Below are 21,226 nucleotides of genomic sequence, written 5' to 3'. Positions count from 1 at the left end.
AAAATGCACTTCCACCCAAGTTTTCTACAGGAGTATGTTGGCTGTGGCTGAGCTCCCTGGATTAGACATCAATCTCTCAGCTTTTGCATAGGACATCTTGTGGATGATATAGCTCTGGAGTCCACAAGAGATAAAATAAATCAAGTTTTGTTTTAACTCTGTAGCATCTACTAAAAATATCCATTGTGGATGGATTGACTATCTGTGTCCCAGTTGGGGAGATATACCCTTGTTTCCTGTCAGTACAGGAAGTGATGAAAAATGTCTCCCATAGGGATACAGACATGAACACATTGGTATAATGAGTGAGGAAGGGTTAAAACCTCAGATGATGTTATTAGAATCCATGCTTTATTTTCCCTAGGACACATACCCTCCTGCTTATTTGTGCAAGTTTCACTGGGACAGGAAGTGAAGTAAAATCTATGCAGTAAAGACAAAAAAAAAATGAATTCCAAACCTGCCAGCAATTTTACTTTTCCTTGCTCTATCTGAAGTATAAATGTAGGGTCTTAAGAAGCAGGATGAAGGTATCAAAAGGTGCTTCTTAAAAAAAAAATGCATATACAGAGATCAGACAGTGGCATCAGAAATCATTATATTACTATCCCAGCACAAAATAATTTAAGCCACCAAATTATTTAAACTATCCAAACATAACACATTTAAGTAAATAATATAGCATATGTTTCTAACATGCTTCGTCTCTCACAGAATACTGATAATTGCAGCACTTATTAGTAACTAATTTTATTATTTATTTTTTAAGTATGTAAATGGTTTCTGCTTGACCGTGCGCATAACAACAACAGCACCATTTTTACAGAGCATTTTTTATAAAAGCTTGCCTGTTACCAGCGGGTGCCCCTTCAAGCACCGCAATACTTCATTTGTCAACAAACACAGTGTGTGCCCAAAATGTGCCTATAGACAATTTACTTTGGAAATATGGCTCGCTCTTATTGAGAACTGGATCCACAGCTTGTGTGTGTCACAGTGTTGCTGTTCCCAGAAACATTATTAAACTATCAATCACAGAAAGGGACAATGATAGATATATCAGAAGCACTCCACAGGGAGGAAACATTCAGCAGACCGTCTGCTGCTAAATTACAACTCCCAGCATCTTACAATATTCTTTGTATGCCATCGTAATCCCACAGCATTATTAACAGCACCCAACACCTAATACAAATACTGTACAATTATATCCTATCACTACATGTAAATCATCCATAGGGTCCCTATTGTTAACATCTAAATGTTCCATAAGTAGATCCAACTAGATGCACCTCATTGGGATTTACCATGGCAAGGATAACGTTTTTGAACCATTTAGTATTACCTAGATTTCTAAATGAATGGCTCCCAAAATGTGTTCTAAACATCATATTGTAAAACATTTTTATATTTCTATCTTTACTAAACAAATAGTTTACTCAATCTATATCCTTGCTGGGAAAAGTATGTGTACTATTTTGATAATGATATCTTGCATAGTTGGTTATTGGACACAAGTATTCCAATCAGTGGGAACAGATTAAGCCCAGGTTCACACTGGGTATGATTTGGTTCGATTTGAGATGCGATTTCACCTGTGAAATCGCATCTCAAATCGGCGGCATTTGCCGGCAATGACACCGTCCTAATCGGTGCGATGCCGCATCTGCGGCGCTGCACCGATTTCAAAAAGTAGTTCCTGTACTACTTTTTGCGATTTACGGCCACGATTTACATTGACATCTGTGCAGAAACCTGCACAGATGTCTCTTAAAACGCGTCCGAAATCGGGACTGCCGGCGGGAGTGAAGCCGTGCGAGTTCAGCTGAACTTGCACGGCTTCACTCCCGCAGCCCAGTGTGAACCAGGGCTCAAGGTCTGCTTTGAAGGTACCATACCCTATAAAAAACAGACAAATTTGGTTACTACTAAAATCTGTTCACCTCAGGAAAGGTCTGGTCATCTAAACCATGCTCTGGGCAAAGGAACTAATTGTAATACTTTGGAAGAAGAACTGTAGAGATTAATTTAACTGAAAAAGGTTTCTAAAGGCTTAGGTGTTTTCAATCTGCGGTAATAATAGCAGAGATTTATTTAAAGGCAGGCAGACTGCTCACTTTACAAGGAAGTTGAACAGTGCAAGGGAATTAGTAAATGTGGTGAACTTTCATTTAAAAAAAAATACCCAATCACGTGCACAGAAAATAAAAAGAAACAGCATTTTTGCTTGCAAATGGTTGTATGATGGGCATCAACAGAGCTTCACCTCATATTCTACACTCTGGGGAAAATTCTCTTGCATTGTACTATTTCCATACAAAGTGAACATTTCCTTTAGTAAATTAACCCTATAGAGTTTAATTCACAGCATGTTATTTGATTTACCGTATATACTCGAGTAAAACTGACCTGAGTATAAGCCGAGGTACCTAATTTTACCTAAAAAACCTTGGAAAACTTATTGACTCGAGTATAAGCTTAAGGTGAGAATGCAGCAGCCACTGTAAGTGGAAAAGAGGGTCAACAATGTCCATTTGCATGCCTCACTGTGCCCATTGCAGCCTCACTGTGCCCAACCTCACTGTGCCCATTGCCACCTCACTATGCCCAACCTCACTGTGTCCATTGCCACCTCACTGTGCCCATCACCACCTCACTATGCCCATTGCCACCTCGCTGTGCCCATTGCAGCATAACTGTGCCCGAGTCAGTGTACCTGAAATTCTTGACAGACTGCGGGCATCCAATCATTGTTTAAAAGTCACGGTCTCCTCCTGGTCCCGTTCCATGATAAGTGTTTCCCAGCAGCCTATCATGGATGTCTTCTCATCCTCGGACTCGGTTTCCCAGCAGACACTGTGTTCAGTGTTCCGCCTATCACGGATGTTCTCTTGTCCAAGGATGAAAAGACGTCGTGATTGGTTGAACACTGAACACAGTGGCCCGGATTCACAGACGACTTACGCCGCCGTATCTATTGATACGGGGCGTAAGTTCTGTGATGCGCCGTCGTAATTATGCGCCCTATTCAGGGAACAAGCTACGCCTAAATGTTGCCAAGATACGACCGAAGTAAGTCTCCTACGCCGTCGTATCTTGGGTGCATACTTACGCTGGCCACTAGGGGTGCTTCCATAGATTTACGCGTCGAATATGCAAATTACCTAGATACGCCGATTCACGAACGTGCTTGCGCCCGTCGGATTTAGCTACGCCGTTTACTTAAGGCTTACGTCTGGTGTAAGTTTACCCCTCATAAAGCAGGGGTAAGTCATGTAAAGGTATGGACGTCAGAAACGTTGGAACAGCGTTGTATTTTACGACGTTTGCGTAAGTCGTACATGAATGGGGCTGGGCGTAGGTTACGTTCACGTCGAAAGCATTGAGCCGACGTATCTTACGGAAGGATTTGCGGCGTGATTCTGAGCATGCGCTCGCATGCGCTGTTCGATCGGCCATGCATTTACATGGGGTCACGCTTCATTACAATACAACACGCCCACTGCCTTGATACTTTGAAATACGCCGGCCCATTTACGTTACGCCGGCGTACATATGGGAGCAAGTGCTTTGTGAATACAGTACTTGCCTCTCTACGTTACGTCGGCGTAGCGCATATGAGATGCGCTACGCCCGCACAGAGATACGCCGATCTCTGTGAATCCGGGCCAGTGTCTGCTGGGAAACTGAGTCCGAGGATGAGAGGACATCCGTGATAGGCGGAACACTGAACGCAGTGTCCGCCTATCACTGAAGGGACCAGGGGAAGTCGTGACTTTTAAACAATGAACGCTCGCGGCCCTTAAGGTACACTGAATCGAGTATAAGCCGAGGGGGGTATTTTCAGCCCTAAAAAAAGGGCTTAAAAACTCAGCTTATACTCGAGTATATACTGTAATAATTGTAGCACTGTCTTCACAACTTTAGGTTATAATTTTTAGTTGTGTTTGCTATGATAAACAATGATAATTTTAACTTTTAAAACGGAAGTTAAGGTCTACAACTAGAGCAAACACAGCACTGTTGCCACCTTTTATAGGAGTAGAATATCACAATAAGCCCACAGTATGCATAGGTGAAGGACAGGTCTCCACGGTAAGAAACCACTGAGCAAAAATGGTGCCTATAATACATTGCTGCAGGTCTCAATTCTGAAAATGTCAAACAGAACAAGTTACAAAGCTTCTGAAATAATGTTCTGTTTATGAATGACACAAAAGTTATGTTTTTTGGCATAAAAGTGAAAAATTGTCCACTTCAAACCCTGTCCTATGTTTGTATTGCGGTCTGTGGCCCTTCTGCATACATAAAGGACTGAAAGTGATGATAAATCCAACATTTTAACAGTTATCACTAATAAACCGGCAGAAACAAAATATAATTTTTTCTACAAGTCATAGGTACAGAAAACATTGGATGTAGTAATTTAAATAGGGTTTTACCAGCTACTACATACAGTACCAGGATCCTTTTTCTAGGCATTGTGAAAAAAGGACTAGCAATGTTTAGAATAACACTGTTTTATATGTAAATGGACACATACAAATTAGAATGTGTCTGCAATAATAAAACTGTGTTTTTGTTTCTAAGAAATACTTTATATTCACCTTTCTTGAGATCAAGGCCTTCTGCAAGTCTGAAAATGACTTATTGATGAAAGTAGATAAGGGCGAACTCCTAGTAGAAACACCACCAACTTGCACCTCCGCCACATGAATTACACGCTTACCAGAAAGGCAAGCTTGATAAGCCTGTAGTGTTGATCACTATCTGTGTCCAGCAGCAGCTCACAGGGATCGGAGAGAAGGTGGACCAGGTTCGCGCAAAACACAGATCGTTCAAGATTTGGCACCAATCGTATATCCAAAAAATGAAGAAGAGCTCTCAATAGTGTAATGCCCTGTACAAATGATCAATATTTTTTTCCGACGAAATTCCATTCAAGCTGTCTTGCATACACACGGACACACCAAATTCTGACCGTCAAAACGCGGTGACGTACAACACTACGACAAGCCTAGAAAAATTAAGTTCAATGCTTTCGAGCATGCATCAGATTATTTCCGATCATGTGTGTTTTTTTCTACGTCAGAGTTCCATACAGACAAATGGAATTTCATGTTCTCTTTCTAACTCCATCTGAATTTTAGACGGAAAAAGTCCGATGGGGCATACACATGGTCGAAATATCCGATGAAAAATTCCATCTGACTTTTTCCATCAGAAATTCCGATCGTGTGTACGAGACATAAATCAGACTAACGATGATTTATTAAGCAGCGAAGATAAAATCATCCATAAAAAGTATAGCCGCTCACAATATAGACCGAGATGATGTCAGCACGCCAACCTTCCGACGTCTTAGGGAACAGTTCCCCAAGATGACGTCATTTTGTGACGAAACATACGTCCTGTGAGCTGCTGCTGGACGCAGATCTGGATAGTGATCAACACTACAGGATTATCAAGCTTGCCTTTCTGGTAAGCGTGCAATTCATGTGGTGGAGGTGCGCATTTGTTGGTGGTGTTTCTACTAGGAGTTCACCCTTATCCACTTTCATCAAGAAGTCATTTTCATTTATATGAGATAATTGGATAATTATTGTTTTGATCCGCCGAGGACTGTTCACTATTCATCAATTTAATATTTTCAGTGGTGTATTGTTTGTTTAGTTTCCTTTGTATCACATATTTAGTGGCCAAAAAAAAAGAGAGCAACTAAGCATGCTCAGAGCAGGGTGAGACTGGTTTATTACTGGATTTTAAACTGTATTGATTTTTAATGTTTTACATAGCTATACCAAGCATGACTTCATTTTCTCACCAAGTTCCACTTTAACCACTGTCCTTTCTTTTCCATGACCATCATATTTATCTTTTCATATCTCAGCAAAGATGACAGGTGACAGATCTAATAAATGTTTATATTTAATTTTCCTCCCTATCCAGCTTGGATCCCAGCTTCTTACTAATGGATTTTTTGCTGATTGTGAATTGGTAAGAATTAAGCCTGGTACACACTAACAGTTTATTTTAGTTCAACCCAGCCGACTGAACGAAAAAACAAGAAAAAACTGAATAGCTCAGGAGGAGTCACTGTACTAACAATCCAATCTTAGTACAGTGATCTGCCCTGCTGAGCTATTGTGTTCTGACAGGGGGCGGTGCCACTGCCAGAACACACTGGTCAGCGCTCTCAGCCATTGACTAGGAGCACTGATCAGCAGACCTTTTTTGGTCACGCCCTTTTGACAGAAGCCAACTAAACACTTATGTCAAACAAGCTGCTGTTCACACAGGCCGAGTGTCGGTGGGTTTCTATTTCTAAGCCCAACCTTCGGCCCGTGTGTACAGCCCTTTAAGATCTGTCCTTCTAAATAAAAGAAATGGTAGTATCGAATAAGAACTGAGTGCATTGAGCTACTAAAGACTGAAGAAAATAGGTAGCAAAATATTGTTAAACTAATGGGAGAAGAGGCTTTACACCATAATGATTAACAGCGGGAAAGTGTTTGTTGAGTTTCTGTGGGTGGGGGCAGCAGAAATGATAGTCCTCATGGAAGGAGGAAGGAGAAAGGTGGTTTGACCTCCCTATATGGATGTCCCTTGGGAGTCTTTCCAGGGAGTTGTACCGATGTATGTGCCACAGTGAAGGGACCCTCAGGCAAAACACAGAACCATAATTACATCTCCCACATGGCCAAAGGCCATGGTTGAAGGAAAATATGAGCTATGCCTAAAGGAACTTGATTCTTGAAAATGATCTGCAGCAGAATTATAGTTTCATGGGCCTTCCCCTTCATTGGAAGCATTCTTCCTTGGAAGTAATAGCTTGATATACATTAACAAAATACTTGCCATTTTTAAATTGTGATGTTTACTTTGTTATTTGGGAGTAAACAATGCATACTGCCCATGTGTGTCTTTCTTATTTTAAAATGTTTAAATATTTGTGTGTAAAGAGGCTACTCTACCCTCTAACAAGTCACAAACTTCATAAGCAACTGAATTATATTAACTTTGTAAAACTATCTGCCTAATTTATTGTAACTAGTATAATTTATATTTTTCTTTGTACAAATCAACTAAGGAAAATAGCTTTGTATTTCCGTTGTTTCAATTATGCATCAAACACATTTTTGTTGATTTTATGTGGACCTACCCAGCCTCAAACAGGAGCGGTCAAATGAAGGTGGACAAATACTTTAAAATCAGTAATGTGGTAATAATGTATCTAACTCTGTGCCATGTAATGAGTTCTAGAGGAGACATCTCAGTTGTATTGATTGATGTGTATTCCGTGTATCCATGCTTAACTCAGCCGTGTTCTAATCAGAGCTGCAACATTTCAGCAGCATCTTCTATAGCATACCTGCTGTGCTTTCTCTCACTCCTCTCACAGAATGCATTTCACAATCCTTTAAGAATAGCCCTGGATAAACATGGCACCCATCCGCACATTCAGCACTGAGCCAAAGAAAATTTGTCATACAAAGCTGAATCCGTTTCCGCTTCAAGTAACAAACCTACCATTTCCTCTTATCATTGGGCATCTAGGTATGTGCTTATTTCTTCTGAGAACATGCTGTGCCGCTATAGCATACTCAGTTGTGACTCCGGTATATTAATGAAATTGTAATGGAAAAAGGAAATTGCATACAACTGGTAATATTGCCACGACCTATACATCATTTTTGTTATGTTTTGTCACAGAATCTTAAATTTTTTTTCCCCTATCTTAACTTCCACAAACACAAATGACGGATTTCTCTCCATATTCTCAGCAATGACATTTGCCGTAAATTTAATTTATAATAGTGTACCAAGTATCCAGTGCAGCACTGTCATTGAGATTATTGAAATGATAGTTCTGCGAGATGATCTATCAGTCCAAACGGCAGGACTTGGACCAATCTCGTCTATATTAAAATTACCTGCGCTGTAAGAAAGCTATAACTCTTCCTCTTTCTCTTACAAGTTTGCTTTCTGTTTTGAGTTTTTCTAAATAATTGCATTCTGCTGATCAGAAACAAATTCTAATGTACTCCACTCGCCCTGCCATTGATCACTGGAAGCGCTAATATTGGAACTGAAAATATGTTTATGTTTCAAACTAACTGACATCTTTATAATAAAACCCTGCACTCTCAGCCTGGCGTGCTTTAATATGAAGATCACAATTTACTAAAGTGCAGTTTTCCTGGGATGTGAAAATCCTGCAATTAAATTGTATTAAATTTGCAATTCTCAAAAGCTCAATTTTATCTAGATTTATGCTTAGTTCACAACTTTGATGTGATTTATCAGAGATGAATGAATATTCGGCATTTTGTCAGATTTACTGGCTTCGTTTAAGGGTTCCAGCAGTGAGCCGAATACATTGCTGAGAATGAGAACATGCTTAATTGCAATATGGCAGTAGAATTCTCACTGGCTGCATTAGTTTCAACATACAGCACTTATATCAGAAACTGCTATAAAATCATTGCAATAGTAAAGGTAACGATTTATATGTAGGCATTTACAAATATTACATTAACCTGGAAAGACCATAAAAATACTAAAAGGTAGTGCTGGGTTAATAAGTACACACACACTATTTACTTTAAGTAGATCTAGACCCAATCACTAAAATCTTAAAAAAACTTAAATGTTATTGTAAATATAAAAGTTATTTTCAATCCTTTTAAAATTACATCTTTCTTCAAAGAAACACATGCTGATCCTTCCCAAAAAACTTCACGTTCAAGCAACTCCTGTTATGGGTGACAACTGACTCCCAATTGTGCTCCTGCATTGTCACCCTGTCATATGGCCCTGATGGAAACGAAAAACACCTGTGCTGACACACCCAGTGTTCGGGTTAGGTATACCAGAAAGGCAGTTGCTTAAGATTTACAGAACTTTAGCAAACTAAATGTCATCCAGTTAATTGCATGTGTCATCCAAGTGTAATCCACAGCCCTGCTGAAGTAGCAATGGGAATACTCACATTGCAACAGTTGGTATATGCATAGACATAGGTGCATCCAACTGTCTCCTTGGGCATGCTCAAAGTGATTCTAAAGGGATTTCTTTTACCTAAATGCATTCCCTGCATTAAAGGTTAATTTCACCCCATTTTAAGGGTGGAACATGTACCCACTCCTGCAGCCCCTCCCTGATCCCCCTTCTAGTTGTGACAGCGGGCCTCTCCCCGTACCTGTTGTCACAATTTGAAAATAACATGGCCATGTGGGGCTTCGCCTACGTGGCCGTGTCATTCATTCAGAGTTCTCTGAATGAATAAACTACAAGTATCCACAGCCTTACTTTGTAGTTCTCAATGAACTACCAGGGCATTGGTAAGTTTGCATATAGACAGTTACACAGACAGTCTGCAGGAGCCTGAGAATGCACCCATGATCTGGCACACGGAGAAGAGGAGGAGCCTAGAGTGATGGCAGGGGATTTCAGAAAAGGAGGATTGAGGCTGCTCTGTGCAACACAATTGCACAGAGCAGGCAAGTATAAACCTGTTTATTATTTTAATTTATAAAAAAAAAGGTCTACAACCGCTTTAAAATACTTCTAATGCCGCAGGCATTCCCTTTACTTTGGGGGAAGTGGCTTGCCTGTTCACCACAATCAGGAAAAGGATTTTCATGTTTCCCACAGTTTCATTTTAGCAATATTTTGTTAAAATGTTTTTGAAACAGTAGGCATTGTTTGAGTCTATAAGCTGGACCACTGACTAGAGAAAAGTAGCTCCAAGTGGTTTAAAAAAAAATGTTGTAATATAATCAGTGTCTTAACACTGCATTTCCAGAATATCGAACTCAATCTCAGCATGGTGCAGGTGGAGCCATGAACAGATTTAAGCATGACAAGATATGGTGGATTTAGGAAAATACATTCTATATAGTATCATGCCAAAAAATTATTCTTATTCGATATTAAATGAGAGTAGCGTAAAAATAGTAGTAACACATGTTTAACACATTCCTGCCCAGCCCCATCATCCCTTTAACTGCGTCTTTATGCTTGAGGGGGGGGGGGGGAGGACTGCACATGACAATGCAATTGTCTATGACAGCTCAGTCACTGTGGAGTGAGAGCAAGCTCATCATAGAAACCTCAGCCATCAATGGACGCAAGTGTGTTCTATGTGGGTATTAAAGCTGTAGCACATATGTGTTACATAGGAGGCAAATGGTTAAATAGTGGATATTACATTTACAAAACAAATGTTTAGCATCAATTCAAGAGAATCCTAATCTTCAAGTGTTTTATATTTCCTACTAACATGTTACAACTCAAATGGATGTACTCACTTTTTTTGACCATTCCGGTATTAGATGAGTGTCTGCAGGGCCTACCATATGATGGACAACAATGTACAGTAACTCACAAATGAGAACACCCTTTACATTTTTGTAAAAATGTTATTATATCTTTTCATGTGACAACACTGAAGAAATAACACTTTGCTACAATGTAAAGTAGTGAGTGTACAGCTTGTATAAAAGTGTACATTTGTTGTCCCCTTAAAATAACCCAACACACAGCCATTATTGTCTAATCCGCTGGCAACAAACGTGTGTACACCTCTAAGTAAAAATGTCCAAATTGGGCCCAAAGTGTCAATATTTTGTGTGGCAATCATTATTTCTCAGAACTGCCTTAACCCTCTTGGGCATGGAGTTCACCAGAGCTTCACAGGTTGCCACTGGAGTCCTCTTCCACTCATCCATGAGGACATCACAGACCTAGTGGATGTTAGAAATCTTGCGCTCCGCCACCTTCCATTTGAGGATGCCCCACAGTGGCTCAATAGGGTTTAGGTCTGGAGACATGCTTGGCCAGTCCATTATCTTTACCCTCAACTTCTTTAGCAAGTCAGTGGTCACCTTGGAGTTGTGTTTGGGGTCGTTATCATGTTGGAATACTGCCCTGCGGCCCAGTCTCTGAAGGGAGGGGATCATGCTCTGTTTCAGTATGTCACAGTTAGGGGTGCAACGGATCAAAAAACTCACGGTTCGGATCGGATCATTTTTCGGATCGGCAAAAAAAAAAAAATTCTCCCCCACTGTAATATCCACATCCCCCCCCCCCCCACTGTAATATCCACATCCCCCCCCACTGTAATATCCACATCTCTCCCCCCGACTGTAATATCCACATCTCTCCCCCCCACTGTAATATCCACATCTCTCCCCCCCACTGTAATATCCACATCTCTCCCCCCCCCTGTAATATCCACATCTCTCCCCCCCCACTGTAATATCCACATCTCCCCCACTGCAGTGGCGTCACTAGGGTTGGTGTCACCCGGTGCAGAAAAAAATGGTGTCACCCCCCCTCCCACCAACTATAGTCCCCCCCCAGTAAAGAACCCCCTCGGTGCAGACACCCGCATCGGGACAGATCCCCCCCAGGTAGTACAGGCAGACAGATCCCCCCCAGGTAGTACAGGCAGACAGATCCCCCCCAGGTAGTACAGGCAGACAGATCCCCCCCAGGTAGTACAGGCAGACAGATCACCCCCCCCAGGTAGTACAGGCAGACAGATGCCCCCCCAGGTAGTACAGGCAGACAGATCCCCCCAGGTAGTACAAGGCAGACAGATCCCCCCCAGGTAGTGCAGGCAGACAGATCCCCCCCAGGAAATACAGACAGACAGATCCCCCCCCAGGTAGTGCAGGCAGACAGAACCCCCCCAGGTAGTACAGGCAGACAGATCCCCCCCCCAGGTAGTACAGGCAGACAGATCCCCCCCAGGTAGTGCAGGCAGACAGATACCCCCAGGTAGTACAGGCAGACAGATACCCCCCAGGTAGTACAGGCAGACAGACCCCCCCCCGGGTAGTACAGACAGACCCAGCGGTGTGTCCCACAAGTGCTGGCTCCTCCTCTGTGGGTGTAAACAGAGGAGGGCCGCCGCCGCGGCCTTTCCTAATGTAATGGCTGCGGCTTCGGCCTAGCTACAGAGCCGGGGCCATAGCATTAGGAAAGGCCGCGGCTTCGGCCTAGCTCCGGAGCCGCGGCCATAGCATTAGGAAAAGCCGCGGCTTTGGCCTAGCTCTGGAGCCGCAGCAATCCGCGGATCACAGTGTGTGCCGATCCGAAGGGGGTGAGCTGTTCGGATCACGAAACAACTGTGATCCGTTGCACCCCTAATCACAGTACATGTGGGCATTCAGGGTTCCCTCAATGAACTGTAGCTCCTCAGTGGCGGCAGCTCTCATGCAGCCCCAGACCATGACCCCCCCACCAACATGCTGGATTGTAGGCAAGATAAACTTGTCTTTTTACTCCTTACCTGGTTGCCGCCACACATGCTTGACACCATCTGAACTTAATACGTTTATCTTGATCTCATCAGACCACAGGACCTGGTTCCAGTAATCCATATCCTTAATCAGCTTGTCTTTATCAAACTGTTTGCAGGCTTTCTTGTGCATCATCTTTAGAAGAGGCTTCCTTCTGGGAAGACAGCCATGCAGACCAATTTGATTCTGTGTGCAGCATATGGTCTGAGCACTGACAGGCTGACCTCCCACCCCTTCAACCTCTGCAGCAATGCTGGCAGCACTCATACGTCTATTTCCCAAAGACAACCTCTGAATATGACGCTGAGCACGTGCACTCAAGTTCTTTGGTTGACCATAGCGAGACCTGTTCTGAATGGAACCTGTCCTGTTAAACAGCTGTATGGATTTGGCCACTGTTCTGCAGCTCAGTTTCGGGGTCTTGGCACTCTAGTGGTAACACTAATGAGCCACATGGCACCGGGCAGGGAAAATGGCTAATTGGGCCCAATTTGGATATTTTCACTTAGGGGTGTACCCAATTTTGTTGCCAGTGGTTTAGACATTATTGGCTGTGTGTTGAGTTAGTTTGAGGGGACAGCAAATGTACCCTGTTATACAAGCTGGACACTCACAACTTTACATTGTAACATAGTGTCATTTCTTCAGGGCTGTATTTTGTGAGATACTGTATTTGCTGCACATCAAATCATTTATAGCTATTCACTCACCAGGTTTGTCTGTCTCATAGAAAGAGATAACAGCAGATTGTATTAGCATATTTGCCTACAAAAGGCTTTGCTCCAGGGTGTTTTCATAGTATGAAACTGAATGTTGATGAAATACAAGTATGCAAGACTTACTCCTGTGTCTCCAGCTGTCTTCTAAGTTTCATATTCAGTTCTTGCTGTTCAACACAATTTTCCTTTAAAAACAAAAAGGATGAAACAGCTTAATCATAAAGGTAATGTAAACTTAAAGTTAGTTTGTAAAACGGTTACCAGATGAAAAACTGAGCATGACCACAAGGCCTAATACTGATCCACCATCCCTAATGCCACCAATATAGTTCCAGGGCTTAAAGTGGAGGTTCCCCTAAAAATAAACTTTTAACATTGCATTTATGATATTAATGACTATTAGAATCGGCTGTTTTTTTTAAAAAAATACGTCCGTACATACCGTTTCCTATATGTGTTCTCACCGCCGCTTCCGGGTATGATGGTCGGGGCTACTTGATTGACAGGCATCTGACCGACGCATACATCGCGTCACGAGATGCCGAAAGAAGCCGAACGTCGGTGCGCAGGCGCCGTATAGAGCCGCTCCGACGTTCGGAATATAGGAAACGGTATGTACGGACGTATTTTTTTTTTAAAAAACAGCCGATTCTAATAGTCATTAATCTCATAAATGCAATGTTAAAAGTTTATTTTTAGGGGAACCTCCACTTTAAAGAAAAATTATAGCTAAAGCTATTTTAGCAATACTTCTCCTGTAGGTCACAAGAGCGCACAACAAACTGACTTTATGCTTCACTCAGCCAATCCTGGCTCAGTAAAGATCCCGACCATCATGGGATCCACCGCCCAAGCCAGCCCTCCACAGCCCAGCACTCCAGTGAGCGCTGAGGGTTTAGAGCATAAAGTCAGTGAATGACAGTCACAGCTCTCTGTTTAGAGCTTAATGGGAGAACTGAGTGATCAGCAGTGTTTGATGCCTCAGTTCATCACTGTGGATCGATGCTACATCCACCTAGGTGAGTATAAATGTTTGCTTTGTCCATACTTCTTTTTTAAGATGTTCTGCAGTGCTGTAGCAACTGGTGGAAGGAACCACTGCACCTAGTGAAGGAAATGCTATTAGATATACCCTAAGAGTGATTTAACACAACGCCTGCTTAAAGGGCAAGTATGAAAGTTAGGGGGGAATGATTTTTTTTCCCCCATGCATAACCGGGTAAATTTCATATGAATTCAAAAAGCATAACAGATTGTTTTTTATTTACACATGCTATAAACAGCAAATTGTAAAAAAATAAAATAAAAGACAGCAGCTACAAATACTGTACCTGCTGAATTTTAATATTAGGACACTTACCTGTCTAGGAAGCCAGCGGTGTCTTCCCCCCGACCATTTTTTCAATATGCTATTGACGTTTTTTCAATCAGCTATTGGGTGCTGCCATCGCCATCTCCATTAAGGGAAACCAGCAGTGAAGCCTTATGGCTTTACAGCCGATTCCCTACTGTGCATGAGCTAATCGCTCTGTGAATGGATCGGCTGCAGGGGGAAGAAGGAGATGGGGCAAACTCAGCTGTAAGTGGGAGCTGGTACCTGTCAAAACCAGGTACCTGGTGCCTACAGCTGTCAAAACCAGGTACCTGCTCCCCCCCCCCCAAAAAGGTGCCAAATGTGGCAGCAGAGGGGGAGGAAGATGATAAGTGGAGCTTCCCCTTTGGGGTGGAGCTCCGCTTTAAGTCAAACCAGCACATTAAGGCTATATGTCAATAATGATTCCTTTTTATGCTGGTCTTTTTCCACATGCTTCTTCTCTTTTGATCACAATCTTAGTAAATTATCATTGTTAATATGCAGGTATATGCAGTTGAAGTACTGCTATCATTTACATAATATATACACATTCATTAAGGCCCAGTTGCCCCTCCCCTTGCCTATTTACAGAACACTTTATATTCAGTAAACCATTCACAGGAAACAGAGGCCCAGATTCTCAAAGGGTTTACGATGGCGCAGCACCATGTACGCCGTCGTAAGTCCTAATCTGGGCCGTCGTATCTATGCGACTGATTCTTAGAACCAGTTACGCATAGATATCCATTAGATCCGACAGGCGCAAGTCTCTTACCCTGTCGGATCTTAAATGCAATTTTTTTTTGTCCGCTAGGTGTCGGCTCCGTCGTTTTCCCAGTCGAGTATGCAAGTTAGCTAGATACGCGAATTCCTGAACGTACGTGTGGCCGACGCAGTAAAGTTACGACGTTTACGTTAGGCTTATCCCGGCGTAAAGTTGCCCCTGGGTATATGAGGCGCAACCAATGTTAAGTATGGCCATCGTTCCCGCGTCGAAATTTATAAATTTACGTTGTTTGCGTAAGTCGTCCGTTAATGGTGCTGGGCGTAATTTATGTCCACGTCAAAACCAATGACGACCTTGCGACGTCATTTAGAGCAATGCACGCCGGGATATTTTAGGGACGGCGCATGCGCAGTTTGTTCGGCGCGGGGACGTGCTTCATTTAAATGAAACACGCCCCCTACCCGCCGAATTTGAATTCCGCCGGGTGATTTACGTTACGCCGCCGCAACTTTACACGCAAGTGCTTTGTAAATAAAGCACTTGCCTGAAAAACTTGCGGCGGCGTAACGTAAATCAGATACGTTACGCCCGCCCAGTTTTAAGCCATTCTACGAGAATCTGGGCCAAAGTTTTCTTTGATTGGGTGAAATGAAGAGAGAGGGGCAGACACACATCATAGAGGCTTTTGTGTGTGAGAGCTGCAGCTCTCATAGCCACACTCTCTGTACTTCCAATCTCAATGAAAGGGAAAATATCACAGAAAGTACAACCAAACCTAATGAGTCAAATACCTCTTAATGAACATTTCAGATATATAAAAAAATACAAAATAAATCTGCTTTAAAACTTGAAGACACTGCTAAAGATAATATTCTCTGTGCTTTTCATACAGAGCTACAGTTGTTCTATATAGTCCACAAATCAAAGGCCCGTATGTCCTTCCCCTCTGCATTTCTTGGCTGGACAAGCCTTACACAATGGAGAAAATAAAACACAAATTTTAAAAGGACATAATAAATTATACTGCTACTTCAAATAACATAAAATCATCAAAATAGAAGTTTTTAACTTACATAATATGAAAATGTTTACATGTTAATATAAGATTAATTTCTCACCAAGGACTTGTTTGTTTTGTTAAGCAGTCATTGCTGAAGCCTATAAATATGAATCTCTAGATGAACATGTGTATTTGTAAGGTAGTAAATCTAATCTAATCGATCAAATAATATAGGAATGAAGTCCTGGAAGCCAACATGTTTCAGGAGTCACGCACTTACTTCATCAGAGCTGATCAGTGTTTTATGTCAGAATAACTGCAATGGGGGTGATGGTGTAAGGTGGATAATAGGTCTCCCTGTCTGAGAGAAGCAACCACCTTGTGGAAACATCCAGGTACAAAAAAATCTTGGACATTCTTTCAAACATGTAGATGGATTTTACAATTGATTCTAATACACCTACCGAATAACTGTAGATAAATGGAGTGCGTGGCTCCCAAATGTTTTGAATGATTTAAAACTGACCATCTAAAATCATTTACAAGTGATCAGCAATATTTACTTTCGATTTGAGCTCATATGGAGACTATCAGGGCGCTTGAGCACATTTGTGTTCATTTTTTTAGCTTTAGGACATCTACTTGAGAGACACTGGAAGGTCTTTTGGTTCTGCCAGCAGCCAGTGCTCCATATTCACCAATCCTAATCACTATCCTAAAATATTGAGTCCTGTGCCTTTTCTAAGCTTTGCATAACCATTCAATGAAACGATCAACTGTAAAGCTATAGAAGTTATCATTGGAAATGAAACACTAATTAATTTCTGGTGTTTGAAAAATCATGATCAGTGAGTTTTTTCCCCATACTAATCTCTTTGGGATGGTGGTAAGCGAGATGCTGTTGAACTGGAAAGTCTGGCCCAATAACACACAGGCAGAATGTGAATTTTAAGGGGGAGGCATGGAAAGCAGTATCTTGCATTAGGTGTGATATTCATCTTTCAGATATGAAGAGGTTCAAAAGAAGGATCGCTCAACATACAGGAAAATCTTTGGTCTCGGTTCTGCCCTATTTTACATTGCTGCCACAGGCACTGTCCCCCTGGGACTTTGGCAAAAGCCCTGCTTGTTTCCCTCATCAGCTAGATTATTCCAAATTAAAATAGTAAAAACAACCAAAAGTGTATTACCTATTTTAAAGGTTTTCTAGATAACATTTTATATAAACTTATCATTACCTTCAATTGTTCATTTTCCCTTTTAATTTTCTCCAAATCAACTTTAAGGTTATTAACCACAGCTAGCAATGCATCTTCTCTTTTCTGGAAATTGCTGTAGTAAAAAATAAACAATGTATATACATTTTTAGAACAATAATTACAAGCAACAAAACCATACCTGTATACATAATTTCAAATAGGATTAGATTTTTTTTTTTTTTAAGGATGATATACAGATTTCCAAGAATAAATAAAAGCGAAAAAGGAAACCTAAACCCTATTCCTTTGTTACCCAACCTTGCTGTCTATCTTAGTGAAGACTATTTTATCAGCACACAGGATTTCTTTGAAATGGTCCAAAGCTTTATTTCATGGTCACATGATAAACATACAGCAACGTTTTGGAGCCATGAAGGTCCCAATGTCAGGCAAGTTGGGCATAATTTGAAAAAACACACTGAAAAACATATCTGCTAAGAAAATATGTACTGAGTTTAGCAGACACAGACCAAGTCGTAAAACATAGGCTAATGCTATGCTCAAAGAGGCATGGATGTGAAAGGTTAACCACATCAGCAACATAAATCAGAATGATCCTAAAATAAACATACTACAACAATTCTGTAGTTGCTATGAAACACTTGATGCAAAGCATTGACTGGAGAAGTGGGCTACATCTCACATGTACTGTATCCAGAGTCATCTTTGCATTATTTGTGTTTTCTACTTACATTGAAAGCTTACTATAAATCAACAGCAAGGCCAAAGAAATTGTATATTAGAAACACAAAAGCAAAAATGCAAAATATATATGACTGTGATTTCTTCAATCTATGGAACCACACACTATAACCTTCACAGCTATTCATAATAATTTCTTTGTGTTTTTTTACAACATAAAATTACTTTTTGAGTAACTATCTTGTGTGTCCAACTTCAGCATTGTCCTACAGAACCAATGCATCAGAAAGAGGTTTGATATAATAAACTTTAATAAAAGCACTTTAGTACAGACAAAGCTTCTCAATATAACTTGATGACATCATAATCTTTCCTGTTGTAAATTGTTGCAGTCCCCTGTCTCAAATGTAGAATATGAAACATTTATAGACATGGATGAAGCCGGACCTGCAAAATTCATCTTTTTGAGCATTAACAGTGTATTCATTATTTGTTTTATGTTTTCCCAACATCCCGTTTCAGTACTCTATTATTTATATGCCGTTTTTCAGCCACATGGGTTCGCACATTCTTGTTGGCTGAGACAATACGGTTTATATTAATATCCTTACAATACACTTTAAAAAGCATCCCAGGCAAGTAGTCATTCTATGTATGCACAAAACGATCTCCATTAGCTGTAGTCAAGAATTGAATTGAAGTAACTTAAACTGCAGGCAGCACAAAATTTTAAGTAAATCTGTAATTTGCTCATTCAGGACAAAATAACAAGTTCACTTCAATGCAAACGTCCACAGAAACATATACTCACCTTAACTTTACTCCCCTTACCACTTAATTATGCTTCTAGGAGTGAAAACAGAGCTACAGTATCCCACAAATGTGAGTACACCCCTTACTTTTTTGTAAATATTGTATTCTATCTTTTCATGTGACAACACTGAAGAAATGACACTTTGCTACAATGTACAGTAGTGAGTGTACAGCTTGTATAACGGTGTAAATCTGCTGTCCCCTCAAAATAATTCAACACACAGCCATTAATGTCTAAACCCGTGGCAACAACAGTGAGTACACCCCTAAGTGAAAATGTCCAGATTGGGCCCAATTAGCTATTTTTTCCTCCCCGGTGTCATGCGACTCATTAGTGTTACAAGGTCTCAGGTGTGAATGGGGAGCAGGTGTGTTAAATTTGGTGTTATCGCTCTCACTCTCTCATACTGGAAGTTCAACATGGCACCTTATGGCAAAGAAATCTCTCGGAGGATCTGAAAAAAAATAATTGTTGCTCTACATAAAGATGGCCTAGGCTATAAAAAGATTGCCAAGACCCTGAAACTGAGCTGCAGCACGGTGGCCAAGACTGTACAGCCGTTTAACAGGACAGGTTCCACTCATAACAGGCCTCGCCATGGTCAACAGAAGAAGTTGAGTGCACATGCTCAGCGTCATATCTAGAGGTTGTCTTTGGGAAATAGACATACGAGTGCTGCCAGCATTGCTTCAGAGGTTGAAGGTTTGGTGGGTCAGCCTGTCAGCGGTCAGACTATACGCCACACACTGCATCAAATTTAGTTTTCTAAAGATGATGCACAAGAATGCTTGCAGACTAAGGACATGGATTACTGGAACCATGTCCTGTGGTTTGATGAGACCAAGATAAATGTATTTTGGTTCAGATGGTGTCAAGCGTGTGTGGTGACAACCAGGTGAGGAGTACAAAGACAAGGGTGGTGGTGGGAGTTTCATGGTCTGGGGCTGCATGGGTGCTGCTGGCACTGAGGAGCTACAGTTTATTGAGGGAACCATGAATGCCAATATGTACTGTGACATACTGAAGCAGAGCATGATCTCCCCCCTTCAGAGACTGAGCTGCAGGGCAGTATTCCAATATAACAATCACATACACACCTCCAAGACAACCACTGCCTTGCTAAAGAAGCTGAGGGTAAAGGTGATGGACTGGCCAAGCATGTCTCTAGACCTAAACCCTATTGAGCATCAGTGGGGCATCTTCAAACTGGAGGTGGAACATCCACCAACTCTGCAATGTCATCATGGAGGAGTGGAAGAGGACCCCAGTGGTAACCTGTGAAGCTCTGGTGAACTCCATGGCCAAGAGACTTAAGGCAGTGCTGGATAACAATGGTGGCCACACAAAATATTGACACTTTGGGCCCACATTGGACATTTTCACTTAGGGGTGTACTCACATTTGTTGTCAGTGGTTTAGACATTAATGGCTGTGTGTTATTATTATTATAATACGGTATTTATATAGCGACAACAGTTTGTGCAGCGTTTTACAACATGGGGGCAGACAGTACAGTTACAATACAATTCAATACAGGAGGGATCAGATGGCCCTGCTCGTTAGAGCTTGCAATAGTGTGTGGAGTTATTTTGAGGGGACAGCAAATTTACACTGTTATACATGCTGTACACTCACTACTTTACATTGTAGCAAAGTGTCACTTCAGTGTTGTCACATAAAAAGATATAATAAAATATTTACAAAAATGTGAGGGGTGTACTCACGTTTGTGAGATACTGTATAAGTAGGCATGAGCTGCTGATTCGGTCCAAACCTATTGCTTGTTAGGAGTTTTGGTAAACAGCAATTTAGTTCAGCTGAGACAAACCTCCGGCAGCAAAATGTTACAGCTTCCCCTCCAGCTGGTTATTGGGAAGTCCGAAGCCATTCTACTGTCATCTGGGGATTCCTGGTTGACAGCAAACATAGGAGTGGGGATTGTGAAAAAAAAGACTTGTGGTCGCTCCATATTTATACTAGACTGCCATTCTTTTTTGTTTGGAGTTCTCACAAATTAACCCCTTGAAAAAAATAATAATAACTGGAGGCCCCCCTAATAATTAATAACAGGTCCTTATATGAGCATACAGACTGGCAGTCCAGGAAAGGGGAAAGAATGAGCATGTGCCCTTCCCCCCACCCATTATTGAACCATAGATCTTGCAACAGCTTGTTCTCAAGGGATCTGCATATCTCAAGGCAGATCCCTTGAGAATGTGCTGTTGCATGAAATGCGTCAGTAAGGCCTACGTACTGACACCTTTACAGCCGAGCCCCCGTGCACAGGGCGGCGGTATTTTTATTTGTACATTTTTTGGCATTTATATGTTTCTATGCTGCAGCGATACTATTAACCACTTAATCACCGCCTCATAGCCGAATTACAGCTACAAGGCGGTT

At 41.5% G+C, this 21,226-nt stretch overlaps 1 protein-coding gene across 1 annotated transcript in view; it reads right to left on the bottom strand.

Annotated features, from left to right (window-relative positions):
* Positions 1–21,226, bottom strand: part of LOC120941176 (polyamine-modulated factor 1-binding protein 1-like) — a 512,202-nt gene that overhangs the window by 39,785 nt on the left and 451,191 nt on the right. Inside the window, exons 23-24 of the mRNA XM_040354465.1 lie at positions 17,350–17,443; positions 13,154–13,215 (exon numbers count right to left, since the gene is read on the bottom strand). Coding sequence (XP_040210399.1) covers positions 13,154–13,215; positions 17,350–17,443 — 156 coding nt within the window. The remainder of the gene's footprint in view (positions 1–13,153; positions 13,216–17,349; positions 17,444–21,226) is intronic.

Source organism: Rana temporaria, chromosome 5 (assembly GCF_905171775.1).
Source record: "Rana temporaria chromosome 5, aRanTem1.1, whole genome shotgun sequence".
In the NCBI taxonomy this organism is placed as follows: domain Eukaryota; kingdom Metazoa; phylum Chordata; class Amphibia; order Anura; family Ranidae; genus Rana; species Rana temporaria.
Note: the sequence above shows the minus strand (reverse complement) of the source record. Positions and strands in the feature narration are given on the sequence as shown.